General features: G+C 39.2%; 2 protein-coding genes and 1 long non-coding RNA gene across 10 annotated transcripts in view; 2 read left to right on the forward strand and 1 right to left on the reverse strand.

The window, feature by feature from the left end:
• The window catches only part of LOC135110558 (piggyBac transposable element-derived protein 4-like), a 37,547-nt gene that overhangs the window by 8,018 nt on the left and 14,447 nt on the right, over positions 1 to 15,082 (reverse strand). The window contains exon 3 of one of the 5 annotated variants that reach the window (XM_064022987.1): positions 3,535 to 4,087. The exons of the other annotated variants lie outside the window; for them this stretch is intronic. The gene's annotated coding sequence lies outside the window, so the exon portion shown is untranslated. Of the gene's footprint in view, positions 1 to 3,534; positions 4,088 to 15,082 lie in introns of those variants that run through there. 5 annotated transcript variants of the gene reach the window in all.
• LOC135110562 (probable serine racemase) lies at positions 697 to 12,833 on the forward strand. 3 transcript variants are annotated; one of them, XM_064023006.1, is made up of 9 exons: positions 697 to 989; positions 2,735 to 2,955; positions 6,175 to 6,265; positions 6,431 to 6,548; positions 6,828 to 6,942; positions 7,371 to 7,467; positions 8,879 to 8,997; positions 9,268 to 9,378; positions 9,658 to 12,833. In XM_064023006.1, exons 2-9 carry the CDS (start codon positions 2,752 to 2,754, stop codon positions 9,814 to 9,816), a joined length of 1,014 nt encoding a protein of 337 aa, XP_063879076.1. In that variant the 5' UTR covers positions 697 to 989; positions 2,735 to 2,751; the 3' UTR covers positions 9,817 to 12,833. The 3 variants fall into 3 exon arrangements, with proteins under 3 accessions (XP_063879076.1, XP_063879077.1, XP_063879075.1); XM_064023007.1 differs by having other exon boundaries at positions 697 to 933; XM_064023005.1 differs by having other exon boundaries at positions 698 to 1,035.
• The window catches only part of LOC135110564 (uncharacterized), a 6,374-nt gene continuing 4,922 nt past the window's right edge, over positions 13,631 to 15,082 (forward strand). The window contains exon 1 of one of the 2 annotated variants that reach the window (XR_010273314.1): positions 13,631 to 15,082. This exon is cut by the window's right edge and continues 4,025 nt beyond it. This is a non-coding gene — a long non-coding RNA (uncharacterized LOC135110564). The other variant, XR_010273315.1, reaches the window with a different exon arrangement.

Raw genomic sequence — 15,082 nt, forward strand, 5'->3', positions numbered from 1 at the left:
TGGATAAGTGGATGGATGGATAGGTGAGTGTATAAATGGATAAGTGGATGGATGGATGAGTGTATAGATAGATGGATGAGTGTTTCCAAACTGGGATGGATGGATGAGTGGATAGATAGATGGATGAGTGTTTCCAAACTGTTTCCAAAATGTTTCTTAAATGTTTGCAGTTTCCTGGTTTCCTGGTGTAGACGTGGTTTTAATATCTTTTATTTTGTATTTTTATCTATTTTTACTATATTGTATTTATTTATTTATTATATATATTTTTTAGTGTGTTGCGAATATAAACGTAATTATATTTTTTTCGATAATGGCAGATAACTTTTAAATCATATGAAACCTATCCGAAAGAAAAAATGTAAAGATAAATAAAAATGAATAATGAAAAAAAAACTGCACGAAGAGAGAGAGAGAGAGAGAGAGAGAGAGAGAGAGAGAGAGAGAGAGAGAGAGAGAGAATACTACCTACAAGTAGAAAAAAAAAGAGAAAAAAAGCAAGCTGCGTATTGAAAACAAAGCAAGAACAAGCAGAAACAAAGAGGAAACGGCACATCAAGTAAGCAAGCAACCTACTTGAAGCAAGGATGTTAGAATTAAGGTCACATCCTATCACAATAGGCAGAGAGGCACGTCAAGGAGAGAGAGAGAGAGAGAGAGAGAGAGAGAGAGAGAGAGAGAGAGAGAGAGAGAGAGAGAAGTAAATAAAAAGTACCGAATTACAAGGCAAACAAGCAATGAGGAAGTCATGCAACATATCTTAGATCACGAAGCTTGTCTGACGAGGAAATAGCAAGAGGCGGAGCGCGCGCGAGGAAGTGCAGTTAATCTAATCAAGTGCAAAGTAATGGTGCAGTGCTCCCGGCGGCTTCAGTGCGCAGGACAGCCACCCAACAGGAGCACCCAGCCGCCAATACACCGGCAGTCTGGCAGGTAAGCCGCGGCCTGCTACCTGACACCTGCCGCGCTACCGCCACCGCCTCCGCCCGGTATGTTGTGACCGCTCCCCAGCAACCCCTCCTCTCGTGCCCTCAGGTAACGCGTGACACACTGATGAATGATGCTGACTTGATCTGTTGTCTGCTGCTCAGGTAGATGTTTCCGCCTGTGTGTGTGTGTGTGTGTGTGGTCTGAAGTAAACGTTTATTGATGCTTTGTGATTATAGTGAGGGACGGTGAAATGTGACTATACACCAGTGGAGTTTGTTGAATTAATTATTGTGACGTGGATGATTGCCACAAACCAGTTTCACTTTACAATGCATATCTGAATTGCTCGCACGTTTGAATTTACTCACTGTTCATATTTCACCAACGACTTGCTCAGAACTAGAAATGTATAGCACGTAACATAGCATCACTTTTATTTATTTATTTATTTTAAATAAACTATAGTACTTATGCATGACAGAATAAGGGAGCTTTAGGTGAAGGTGGAAGCAGACGGTCTTTTGATGCCATCTGATTCACACTACCAGCGTTGTGACATTTTATTTTATGGTAATTTAATGAGACGAGAAATGCCACGTGCACCAGGGCGGGAGATGGACGCAGGTGGGCAGGAGGGGACAGAGAAAGACCGGGAAGAGGAGGCGATGAAAAGACGGATTATCCTCTCACAAAGAACACAGATGGAAGGAGTCTTCGAGGAAAAATTTTTGATTAGTTAGCCATGTTTCCCTGTTACGATGCACGCCGTAGAGGATGAGAAGGATTAGCTTGTTGCATCAATACCTCCGCTTGAATTAGTAAGGTTGTCTCGTCACGTAACCTGAGGGTCCGTATTTTGGAACTAAGCTTTAGGTTCTCATAATTGTTTTCGAAGGCTGCAGTGATCAATAATCTTATTCTCTTGTTTTTTTTTTCTCTTTTTAATAATTATGACGCATAATCGTTGCAAAGTTATTACTACGTACAATCACGAAAACGTTCATAAAACAATAATTTTTACTATGGCCTGGAAAGACGCCGAAAAGTTTGAGAATACGCGTAGCTACGTTGGTAAAGGGAACATGTTTTTATATTACTGCATTTTTTTGTAGGAAAAAGTGAAAGTGGAAGTTAGTGAAAAAACGAAGTGAGTAAACTACCAAATTAAAATTAAAAATTACACCCGCATGTACAGTTAGTGCAATTAGTTAAGCAATGCCTTTATATTTTCTAGGACGTGCAAGTTAATGTGTTTGCTACCAAAAGAGAATACTGATATAGTGTATTGGGTTAAGTGAACCAGCAAACCACCCAAGTGTCTCGAACAGTCACGTGTCTGGTGGAGGGCAGAGGGATGGGCGTGGAAGGCGCAAGTGAGCGTGTTTCAGTTCTTGCATGAAGGCTTGGATAATTTTCAATTGCAAATATTTGGAAATTCTGAAATAACTGAGGACTATGAGATAATTAATTGCTTTGACCTTTTATGTGATGTTTCGAGGGTAAGGTGTGTGTGTGTGTGTGTGTGTGTGTGTGTGTGTGTGTGTGTGTGTGTGTGTTAAAGAAAAAAAAGTACCATTTTCAAGTACGAACATTTGAGCATTTTAGCTTAATTCAGGATTACAAGGTAATTAACTGCACAATCTATTATATAATATTTCAGATCAGGAACCTGAGCTTGTTTGCTTGCGCACGTCATTCCATGCGCTAACACCTTTGTCATTCTTAACTGCGGACACTTTGAAATCCTGACATATTCTAGACATACAAGACAATCAAGTACACGATTTATTTCCTGTTGTTACAGGTGTGGAATCTGAAGCAATGGGGGATATGGAGCCCAAGTCGCGGCCACGCCTGGGTCTGGATGAGGTGCGGCGGGCGGCTGAGAGGGTCTCTGCGCACCTACACAAGACTCCTGTCCTCACCAGCACTCACCTCAACGCTCTTGCCGGCAGGCAGCTCTTCTTTAAGGCCGAACACCTGCAGAAAACTGGCTCATTTAAGGCGAGGGGAGCCTGCAATGCGGTATGTCTGGAATGGAGAGGACCTTTTCTCTCTCTCTCTCTCTCTCTTGGGAACGTGGATGTTAGAAAGAAGTTACGTGACATGAGAGCTTTCCCAGTTCTCGTCTCCACGACTCCGCCCTCTCACTCCTTCCCTTCCTGCCTCCCTCCCGCCTCCCACCCTCCCTTGCCGGCTCACTGTAGTCAATGGCCTTGCATGACGCTGACCTACTTTTAGACTACTAGAACTTTAATTTATTGGTATGTTTGTTCGTGACCAGTATTGTATTCCTCTACTTGTACGCAGGATCTGAGCAACTCTTTTTGCGATCCTGCTGTCTCTGTGGTTGTCTTTGCCAAGTTCCCGAAACCTCCTGTATGATGTGCTTTACTCATAGTTTAGGTTTTTGTTTCTAGTTGGGAAAGAACTGTGCGTTGTTATTCTAATGTTTTCACTTTTTTTTATTTATTTATTTTTTTTTTATTACCCTCCTGTCGTGTCGTCTCAATAGCGTACGATTACTCACCAACGGCAGTCTGCTGGTTACTCCAGCTAGCCGTTCCCCTACGGAAAGAGCTTAACAGAGCTCATGATGGCCGATATTTGTGTAGGAGTGATCACTCACACACCACACACCGGGACAGCGAGGCCGCAACCCAACGAAATGTCAGCGAGGCTGACATCCCGTACCTACTTGCTGTTAAATGAACAAGTGTACATATTAATTAACAGGGTCGCCTTTTTGCCTCGTCGCGCCCTGGACTCATGGTCTTGAACCCGGGTCTTCACGATTGTGAGCCGAGCGTCCTGACCACTACACGACATAGGGTAGTGGCTGGGAGGTATGTATCCAAGAATAGATCAGCAGCATATGAAGGAAAGCACAGATTGGGCAAGCATTTTGGTTCAACAAACGTGATATTTTGGGAGTGCTTGGATAAATGTTTACTTGAAACCCACCACTTAAGCTATCCCATAGGGTTAATGAATAATTACTTTTTTTTTGTTTTTGTTTTATTACCATTTAATTCCATGACCATTCCTTTTACTGGGATGTTAAGTTTGTATCCAAAGAGTGAAGTTTAACTTGAAAAAAGTACCGGCATGTACAGTAGATGCTTCATATCGAGTTCTGTGGTGCTTCGCTTAGTTACTGAAAGCAGATTAAGGTAGAACAATCAGTAGTGGACCTGTTGACCTTTATAAGGCTGAGACGGGCTACACCCTGTTGTAAGCTATTATGATGGGATAGTAAAGGTATTGGATCCTCCCCACCCTCTGCAGCCTTGGGTTGTCGCTAGCAGAAAAAGAAAGACTACACAGTTTGCAAGAGGTTCATGGACATTTTTTCATAGAATTGAGATAAGAACTATAAACACTGCAGCTGGAAACCAAAAAGCAAGCAGTGCCAGATTATCAGCAACCATCTCAAATAAGGCATATATAACATGCAGAAATTTTTTGAGTATTGTGATGATACATATCGATATTAGATGCAGGGAGGTATGGTGCAGTTACTGTAGTACATTCACCTCCACTTAATTCTGCTCTGGTTATCATCTATGAGATTTTGTGTGTGTGTGTGTGTGTGATATAAGCTTGCTTCTTGGTATTCTATGTGGATTGGTGTTCCTAATGATTTTATATTGAATGGGACATACTTTGTTCTTATTATGATCTCTTCAGCTACCATTATTTTTATCAGTTGTCCTTCTTAGTGGAAAAAAGGAGACAAATGTGAAGGTATAAATTAAATGTATGATATGTAGTAGATATGTACGAAATAAGATCATTAGGGAAAGACTTGGTACTTTCAAAATTAGCAAGAATGAGATAATCTCTATTGGATATTGTACCAGTCATGATCTTCAAATACTGTGATTGAATTTTCATATCAGTTTGATGTTTCATACAGATCTTAATTTATGTATATTTCAACATCAAGGAGAATATCCAATTGGTAAAAGAGATCTGAAATTTTCACTAATTATATTTAATTTAGGGCATCCCAAGAATGTTCAGTGTAGTAGAGTGTTGCTGAAGAGGGAAAAGTTGTCTGGGAGGTTACATTGAACAGGTAAGTGAAGGAATGGGTGTTGAAGGCACTGAGGGGCACAAAAGTTATCCTTGCACCATTCAGGAATCATAAAAAAGATGTAGTAGTTTTGTGGTGTCTTTCTGTGAAATAGTGCTTTCTGTATTGGTTGTTTGGTAAATAGCAATGACAATACAGGGTTGAGTATTCAGCATAAGCATGGGTAGGGCAAAGAGTGAAAGGACAGTTTTTTCTGTTGGCATGTAAGAGGGTCATGGGCCAGGGGGAACAAAAAAAATTTAAGAAAAAAGGCCCACCTAAGTGCTAATTCTCCAGGGGATGCCAATTAGAAAAAAAATCAAATAATAACAAAGGATTAGTATCACTAAACCTCTCTTTTGACAGAGTTCAAGTCACAGGAAGAAGGAAATATGGAAAGAGGTAGGGAGTTCCAAAGTTTCACAGGAAAAGGGATGAATGATTGAGAATACTGGTCAACTCTTGCATTAGAGAGGTGGACATAATAAGGATGAGAGGAAGTGGAAAATCTTGTACAGTGAGGCTGTAGCAGGAGAAAAGGCATGCCTATAGCAAGATCAGAAGAACAGTTAGTGTGAAAATAGTGGTAGAAGTGGCGATGAGATAGAGGCCGAAGACAGCCACTTAGTGGAGAGGAGTTGATGAGATGAAATACTTTTGATTCCACCTTGTCTGAAAGAGTGGTATAATTGTAACAAACTCCCCCATACATGTGAAGTATACTTTATACATGGACAAATAAGGCCCCTGTACAGGGTTAGCAGCTATGGGAGCCAAGAGCATGTTTTGTCTCCCCTCGAAGAGGAATGCTGGTATGGAACCAGATGCATCCTTTTTGATTGCCTTGTTTTATCTTGCCTGTCATTTATGGTTTACATGTTTCATACTGTATTTTTTTTTCTTTGGAGCTTTATGAAAACACTGAAAAAATTTATCTAAAGTCATGGTAAATTGGGCATGAGAGATCATTGTGGGAGAAGTGGGAGGACACATGAGAATCTGATGTGTAACTAATTAGGCAAGAAAGGATCAGGACCTTTATGGATTTTGAGTAACCTTCACCAAGGAATGTCTAGAGCTCAATATTATCCTTGGTTTTCATTGTCTTGTCATTACAACACAAGCACAGTGAGAGTGAGGAAACTATAAATTTTCTGTATTTCCAGGTGTTTATGGAAAAGCAGCTCAACCCAGACAGCATGGGTGTGGTGACTGACAGCAGTGGGAATCATGCCCAGGCAGTGGCATATGCTGCAAGTAAGAGTCTGAAGACGTGTGATGATGATTCCTCAGTGCTTATGAAGGCTTTTTAGCATGGACATTGACACCATCATGTTATAAGTAATGATATTCTAGGTATAGACATCTGGGAACAACATGATCTTGGTGTGTGCATGTGAATATAAGGTTGTCACATTGCAGGATGTGTGGGCTTGCCATGCACAGTGGTGGTGCCGAGGGGAGCGCCAAAGGTGAAATGTGATGCCATCAAGGATTATGGGGCCTCCCTGGTGTTTTGTGATCCATCACCAACAGCAAGGTAAGTCATGGAGTGTTGTGTACTCCTCATCTTAACTTGAATATTGCTCATGAAGTGACAGGTGAAGTAGTACACTGCCAGATACCAGTAAAGATTTTTTCTTTAAATTTTATGTGGGTTGCTGGTAAATTCTTGATTTGGAAGTTTGTCATTGACACTTCACTTGTTTCTCGATAGGACCAAGTATATGTATGCGTGTGCATGTACATACATAAGTTTGTGTTTGTGACATGCTGGAAGGCAGGCATTCAGATAGACATCCATGCTATTCTCTTTCAGAAGGGAGACATGTGCCCAGGTGGCTCAAGAGACTGGCAAGACAATAATTCAGTCATCAAGCAACTACCACGTCATTGCTGGTCAGGGAACCCTCGCTCTGGAGCTGTTGGAGGAGGTGAGGATTAAGGCTGGGCAGGACTAGTTGAGGAAGGGCAGGATGATGGCTCACTGGTTACTAAGATGACATTTAGTGTTTATATTGTTAGTGACTAGAAAACCTCAAATTTTACCAGGAAAATATTAACTCCATATTCACTTTGACTTGGATGTCTTCATTATCATTATGAAGCAATTTGTCTTCATTATCATTGTGTCATTGTGCTTTCTTGTGTGAGCTTCCTGTGTGAGGTGGTGGAGGAATCATAAAAGTGTGTTAGTTAGTCCCTGCATCTCCATCCTTCTTGGTACAGGAGATGGATGATGACTTCACAGCCATGATAGGGTGCATGTGATCTTGTCCATCTTTTCTTTAAGTAATGTAGGTGAGTAATGAAAGTCAAGTTTTGACATTAGATTGCATGTGTGATTTTGTGTAACTTACAGATTCCTGACTTGGATGCAATATTGGTGCCTGTGAGTGGTGGGGGCATGCTGGCGGGTGTTTCTGTTGTTGCCCACCTCCTGCAGCCCAAGTGTCAGGGTGAGGCGCATGACATGTGTTTGCAAGTCAGGGTGTAAGAGGGAGATAGCTCATGCCTCAACCTTTGACTGCTGTGGCTTTGGGAATAGTCTGGTGGTGCAAGTTTAGAGTGAAATTTTGAAAGAAACAACAGCTACAAGTGTGATCAAATACTTAAAGTGTTTTAGTGACTGTAGTTTGGTTTTTGCTTTGTAAAATTGCTTTGGGTTACTGAAATTAAATAACAAGTGTCATATTTTGTGTTACTTGCAGTCAAAGTGTTAATGTAGGATTGCCAGTAATTATATGCATTTGCTCAAACTAGTTGTCACATTGCTCAAACTGTTTCAAGCTGTTTGAGTAAAAAAAAACATCTTCAAATAGCTACTTTCACCTGTCATATTCTTATTTTTCATGGTCTGTCCAGGTTTTTAATATATAAGCAGTTTATCATCCAGTGTATTAGTTTCCATTTGATATGTAGACATGAAGTTATTTGGACTTTGTGATATCACTACTTGGGGTAAATGCTGAACATATTTTCATTATATGTGAATGACTCTCTTTATTAATGGTGAAAGATACTTATATTTTTTAGTCCTCATGTTTGTGTTTTCAGTATGTTGATTGATGTGCTTCATTTATAGGTATCCCTCAGGCCCTCAAGGTGTGGAATGCACCATTTTGAGTTACTTTTAGCAAGCATGTGCATGCACGCACACACACACGCGCGCACACACACACACACACACACACACACACACACACACACACACACACACACACACACACCACATATTGTAGTGGATAATACACTAGGCTTACAACTGAGCTGAGCTCAAATCTCGTGAGCAGTGAGGCAGATGGGCAAGCCTCTTAATGTGCAGCTCCTGTTCACCAGCAGCAAGTGGGTGCAGGATGTAAGCTGAGGGGTTGTGACCTTGTTTTCCCTGTCTGTGGCATGTGACTGATCTTAATCTTACACAAAGATTGGTTGCTATGAGCTTTAGGCTCTTCACATAGGGGAGCAGCTTGTTGGGTGATCAGCAGACTACTGTAGGTAGGTGAATTACACACAGGCCTTCCACTCCTTTAGGCTACACACACACACATTAGGGTACAGTTTTTAGCCACCTCCTGCTGAGTTGCAAGGCCAGAACTCCATGACCTATTCTCTTGTAGATATGCAGGGCTAGAGCATGAAAGGAATAAAACCTAAACTATCTCTGGTTGGCCTGGGATTTCAATCTGGACCCTCTGGGCTGTGAGCCAAGCATGCCAATCCCTACACAATTACTTTAGTCTCCATATTTCTAGATATGCTATATGTATTTGCATGATTGATGGTATCTGTCATTAAGAATAGCATTTTGTAATAATAACAGGCTTTCTTTTGTACAGTAATGGTACAGTGAGATCCTTGTCCCTTCAGTGTACGCGGTAGAGCCAGTGGGCAAGGACTTGCAGAGGTGCCTGGAGGCCAAGGAAAGGCTGTGGCCAAGTCCACCCGTCTTCCTGAACACTGTGGCAGACTCCATCAGGCTGCAGGAGGTAAGGGCATGGAAGGGGACAGCAGAATATGCTAATGGGAGCAGTGTTGTGCTATTGTTGAAAAAAATTTGAAGTAAAGGAATGAGGGGGATTACATAGAGGAATGCTTGATATTTTGTTCTTGAGCCTCCATGAAATAACCTTTGGATGATAAGAAAGAAATGCTGTTCATGTTACTAATTTGGTTTTACTCACTCTTAAACTAAATAGATGTTTAACAGAAATGGCTAGAAAATGTAAAAATTAAGGTTTCCTGATTTTTGTTCCCAGGTTGGGGAGTTGACTTTTCCAATCATCTGCGAGTATGCCAATCACAGAGTGTTCACAGTCACCGATGAACAGATGGTGCAAGGCATGAAGCTCATCTTTGAACGCATGAAGGTTAGTAAATAATTATGTAGATTGGCTTTATGGTCTCCAAATCCATTGTATGTTGAGGATCCTGTGTATAGCTTTGCCTATAGTCATGCATATTTGCTATGAAAAAAACTTTAATTCCTCATCAAACTAACCCTGACTAGCCTACATTACTCATCTTTTTTGCCGTTATACCATTTTGTAATCAGGCTATAAATATTCAAATATTCCTAACCACCTGGAGATGACACAAACTCTCGACTTCATCTGTGTTTGGATAATTTAGTTCCATTCATGTTTCAGCAAGTGGTGGAGGCAGCATCAGGGGCAGGAGTGTATGCTGCCGTCCATTTACTGAAAGACATCCAGCCCAAGGCACAGAAGGTTGGGGTGATATTGTGTGGTGGCAATGTAGATCTGGATGTCCTGCCTTGGCTCACTCGCACCACCTCCTACCAGTGACCAACTGCCAGTGCTCAGCCATCACTCCAAGCTTAAGTTTTTTTCGTTTTGTTTTTGATAGTTCTTGGCTGTAGTAATTTGTGGTAGTACATGATTTTGTGAGTTAGTTGTCCTTGGTATTCATGACTTTATTACTCTAAGGGTTATTGTTGAAAGAATCTCTCTCTCTCTCTCTCTCTCTCTCTCTCTCTCTCTCTCTCTCTCTCTCTCTCTCTCTCTCTCTCTCTCTCTCTCTCTCTCTCTCTCTCTCTCTCTCTGTGCTTTGTCCAAACAATTTAATACTGTTGAACTCATGAACTCTGTTTCTCTGGGAATATGGTTTGTGGTACAGTCCATTCCATAAAAATTGTAATCCAGATTTTCCATGTACATCTGGGTCTTCTTATGTAGATCTTCTAAGATATGTATATTTAGTGAATTGTTCATCCTCTGTGAAAGTTTCCATCATTACTTCATGTGGCTTTTGGGTCTAAGTAACAGAACATTTGTGCTTTGTAATTATCTTGCATTCAGAATTCTCATAAAATTTTTTTTTAAGTATCACATAGAAGTTTTCCTCTTAATATTACAAGTTGAAATGAGGAAATTTTTGTGGATTTCAGAAAATTATAGAAATTTTTAAAATTATAGAAGTTTTTAATCAGCTTCATTGTAGTTTCATGAACATTTCAATTTAAACCTTGCTTGCTCATCCCTTTACTGATATTCATCTTGCTTTCCAATGTTTGTACAAATCCTTAAACTGCAAGAGAAAAGTAAATTCTGTCCTTGCAAGGTAATGAAATTGGGTAGTAATCTCACTGCTGAAGCTCCATTTATTATTAGTTATTTTTTAACAGTAGTGGGTGAAGGTAATTATATTTTAAGTATATATATATATATATATATATATATATATATATATATATATATATATATATATATATATATATATATATGCTCATCCCTTTACTGATATTCATCTTGCTTTCCAATGTTTGTACAAATCCTTAAACTGCAAGAGAAAAGTAAATTCTGTCCTTGCAAGGTAATGAAATTGGGTAGTAATCTCACTGCTGAAGCTCCATTTATTATTAGTTATTTTTTAACAGTAGTGGGTGAATGTAATTATATTTTAAGTATATATATATATATATATATATATATATATATATATATATATATATATATATATATATATATATATATATATATACTTGAAAAATATAAGTAGGCATAAACAAAGAATTATATTTTCTGGTATTGATATTGTAATGGGTGATCACTGTATAGAGGAAGTGTTGCCTGCCAGAGGTTGTCTAGTTGATAGCAAACGCTGTGATGTGAAGATTGACCTGCTGTGTATTCATACTATTGCTTCCGTGGCAGTGGCAACAAAGAAGTAGCTATTTTTGCTCTTATATTACAATTCAAGTCATCTATATTTGATGTTTTTGATATCTAATATTTCAGAAACTATTTTTGACTTTTTTTTATATAATCATACTTTCATATGATGGATGCAAATTTCCCTGACTTGAATTGTCTAAGGGAGTGAATATGAGGACTGAATGGTGTTGGGCTTCCTTATTCCTTCCAAGCGCTTTACTGCTAGACAGAATACCCAGGAAAACATTGATTCCCTCATTCTGATCAAAGTTGTTTTATAGCTAGTTGTAGTGCATAAATGATAGTAACTAATTTGCTTTACCATGAACTTAAAAAAAACTGTGAACATATCATTGACAGCATTAGCAGCCCTATTTTGCCACTAATCTACAGTAACTACAAAAAGTTTGATGTGATGAGGGCAGTCTTGACTGACTAACATATCAAAATAAAATGGGGATAAAATGACAAATTTATACCTTACATGAACATTAACATTTAGTACAACTTTCTCCAGCACTGATAATGGTGAGGATGCATTTAAACACAGATGAAGAAAGACTGTTGTTCTGGAGCTACTGTTTCTTTGCCATGTCCTGTATGTCTTCCAGTTTCCATTAGAGAGGTTTTTCTCCTTTTAAAAGTCAACAAAATAGAACTTTCTGGAATCTTAACCTTTTTACTAGAGATAATTTCCAAGCTTCATTAAATCACCTAGTATTATTATTATTCAGAAAAGAGTAAATAGAGATACAATAGTAATCGATGAGTAATGAGATGAATTTTAATGTTTGCATTACAACAAATATTTTGAACTCATAATACATTTTTGTAATGATAGCCAGAACAAAATTAAACTAGTGTTTTGAAGCTTTAAGGTAAGGACAAGATATGAAAAACAGTAGTGCACAAGAGACAAGAAGTAAAGGATACAGCATCTTTATATCCTCTGTGATCAGTTGACTAGGCTGTGGAGAATACTGTGAAACTCAACATAACTCAGTCACGTGATAGTGTGGAAAGTCATGTCTTCACTCATTCTCAGAGATATGGCTATCAAATTTTTCTGTGGATGCTGTAGCTTGGCTGTGGCATAAGACTTCAGGCGTGTAACAAGAGCTTAGCATCAGGTATTAAGCTTTAATCTCATGTGGCGTTTTGCAGTGTATATGCAACGAAGCTGCTTGTGTGAGGGCTTGGAAGCAGTGAGCTAGTATGTGTATGGTGCATTTCTCGTTTGTTAAATGCATAAGCGTATATGCAATTATAATAATGCTATTCAGGCTCAACAGTACAAGTGGGTTAGCTTTGATGAGATGCAGCTGTCACTCAGGCATTCAAGGACCTGTTAATCTTTGAGAATGAACAGGATGCTTAAAAGTTTATTAATCTCACAGCTACTCTTAAGTTGATGAAGTGGTGTATAATGTTAATACTGCATTGTGAGGAAATGATGAGGGAGAGATGAATGGTGGTTGTTGTGGTGATTTTGACGTGGTGATAATAGGGGTTTTGATCCCCAGATTAGCATGCTGTGTTTGTGTTTCGCTGTGATGCATCTGGGTTGTGATGTCGCAAGTTGGTAATACAGTTTGCCCTTTGTAATGTCTCTGTACTGCCTATTGTAATAAAATTTCAGTGATGCATTACATCTTGTGTCACATAGTGATAGAACTCAAAGGTAGAGTAACACTGGATAGGAGAGTGGAAATAAGTTTTTATATTATTCCCTTGGGACCATGTTCTCAAGCTTTTCAGCACCATCTCAATTTCTAACAGGTTCTAGTGGACATTATAGGGATATTTACTGATATTTGCATGATTCAAGTGATAAAGTAATAGTTTAACAAGAATTTTTCATCATCACTAGATAAAGCATCCAGGACGATTTGACTATTAATCTTTTGGGCTTTGAATATAGTTTTGATGAGAGCCTAGGCATTTCAGAATGTGAACCTTAAATCTACAGTCAGTTCACATTCTTGGGTATTTTCAAGAAATCAAGAAAGCTTCAGTATGTCTCCTAAATGCATTAAAAACATGGTCTTGTCTGTTGTGACCTGTGAAGAGAGAACTTGATTCCCTCACTGCCTGATTTGTAATGTGTTGTCAGGTGTGAGCAGACTAGAGAGGTGAGGTGTCATGAGTGTGTTAGTGTGTAGACACTAGCAGACCATCTCTCTAAACAATACATGCCAGACTGTTGTCCCTGCAAAGGAATGTCCCTTATTAAGAGTTATGCACTGTGGAAAGTTTTTCATAATCATCAGTTGTTGGTATTTCAGATGCAATGAGTACTGGTGAGACCAGCAGAACTCCTGGCCTATGTGGAACCAAAGCATGTGGGGTATACTGGTTGTCCTCAGGTGCTGTCCCCTACATTTGTACTTATATAATGTGCAACGAAGTGAGTGGCAGGGAAGAGGCTAGTGTATGTTATGTGAGTATTATGAAGGGGTAGAGCATAGTTACTTCATAGTTTGATAAACAGTGTGTGAACATAGTTTGATAAACAGTGTGTGAATGTGTGTGTGTGTCTGTGTATTTACCTAGTTGTATTTACCTAGTTGTGCTTTATGGGAAAAGAGCTATGCTTGTGCTGTCCCATCTCCATATCTTTTAATATCCAACTTTAATATCCATGTATACTTACTGCATTTACTATCTCCTCATCCAGACTGTTCCATACATCAATACTTCTATATGGGAAAGTATACTTTTTGATGTCTCTTCTACAAGCACTCCTCTTCAGCCTCTTCCCATGTCCTCTAGTGTCCTGTGTATTCCAGACCATTAAGTTGCTCTGGTCCACCACCTCTACTCCCTCATATGCTTTATATATTGCAATCAAGTCTCCCCTTTCTCTCTTCTTTTCCAATGTTGGTAGATGTAGCCTTTCCAGGCTCTTTTCATATGATAAGTCCCTGATACTTGGTACCATCTTTGTAGCTGCTCTCTGAACTCTCTCCAACTTCCTTATATCCTTTTTCTTGTATGGCAACCACACTATTGCTGCATATTCTAGTCTAGGTCTTATCAGCAACACGATCATCTTCCTGACCGTGTGTGTGTGAAACAATGGCACAACAAAGTATGGAAGTAAGGGAATAAAGGTACTCATGGTTTATATATATGACCAGTTATTTCTTCTTGGTAAAGAGGGAGACATTATCCACTGCTTGAAGCAACACAGGACACAATGTGTTAGAAAGTCTTGTTAGGAGACAGAGCTCATGAATTGAGTGTAGGCTTATATATACAGGATGTCCTGTGAGTTAAGGTACATACTTCAGGATTTCATACTTAAAGTAATTCTAAGTCAAGAATACTATATATACATATGCTTTTTTTTTTTTTTTTATATAAATGAATGTTTTTTTTTTAATGTGTAAGTAGATTAATTAGGTCAGAAGCGGATGCCATCGCCTTGCAGACAGACTTAGATAGAATGAATGAATGGACGGATAGATGGCAAATGCAATTTAATATCAATAAATGCAAAGTGCTTAGCGTAGGTAGAGGAAACCCACACAATAGGTACACATTAAACACCCAAACTCTGGTAGGTACAGGGTACGAGAAAGATTTAGGAGTTATAGTTAGCTCTGAACTCCGTCTAGGGAAACAATGCATAGAAGCCAGAAACAAGGCAAATAGGGTACTAGGATTCATTTTTAGGAGTGTTAAAAGTAGAAGGCCGGAAGTAATATTAAAGTTATACTTGGCGCTGGTCAGACCTCATCTAGACTACGCTGTGCAGTTCTGGTCCCCACATTACAGGAAAGATATAGGTCTATTAGAATCAGTACAGAGGAGAATGACTAAAAGGATTCAGGGGATGAGGAGTATTCCTTACGAAGCGAGGTTGAAGCGGTTAAATTTACATTCTCTAGAGAGA

This window comes from Scylla paramamosain, chromosome 20, assembly GCF_035594125.1.
Source record: "Scylla paramamosain isolate STU-SP2022 chromosome 20, ASM3559412v1, whole genome shotgun sequence".
NCBI classification, from domain to species: Eukaryota; Metazoa; Arthropoda; class Malacostraca; order Decapoda; family Portunidae; genus Scylla; species Scylla paramamosain.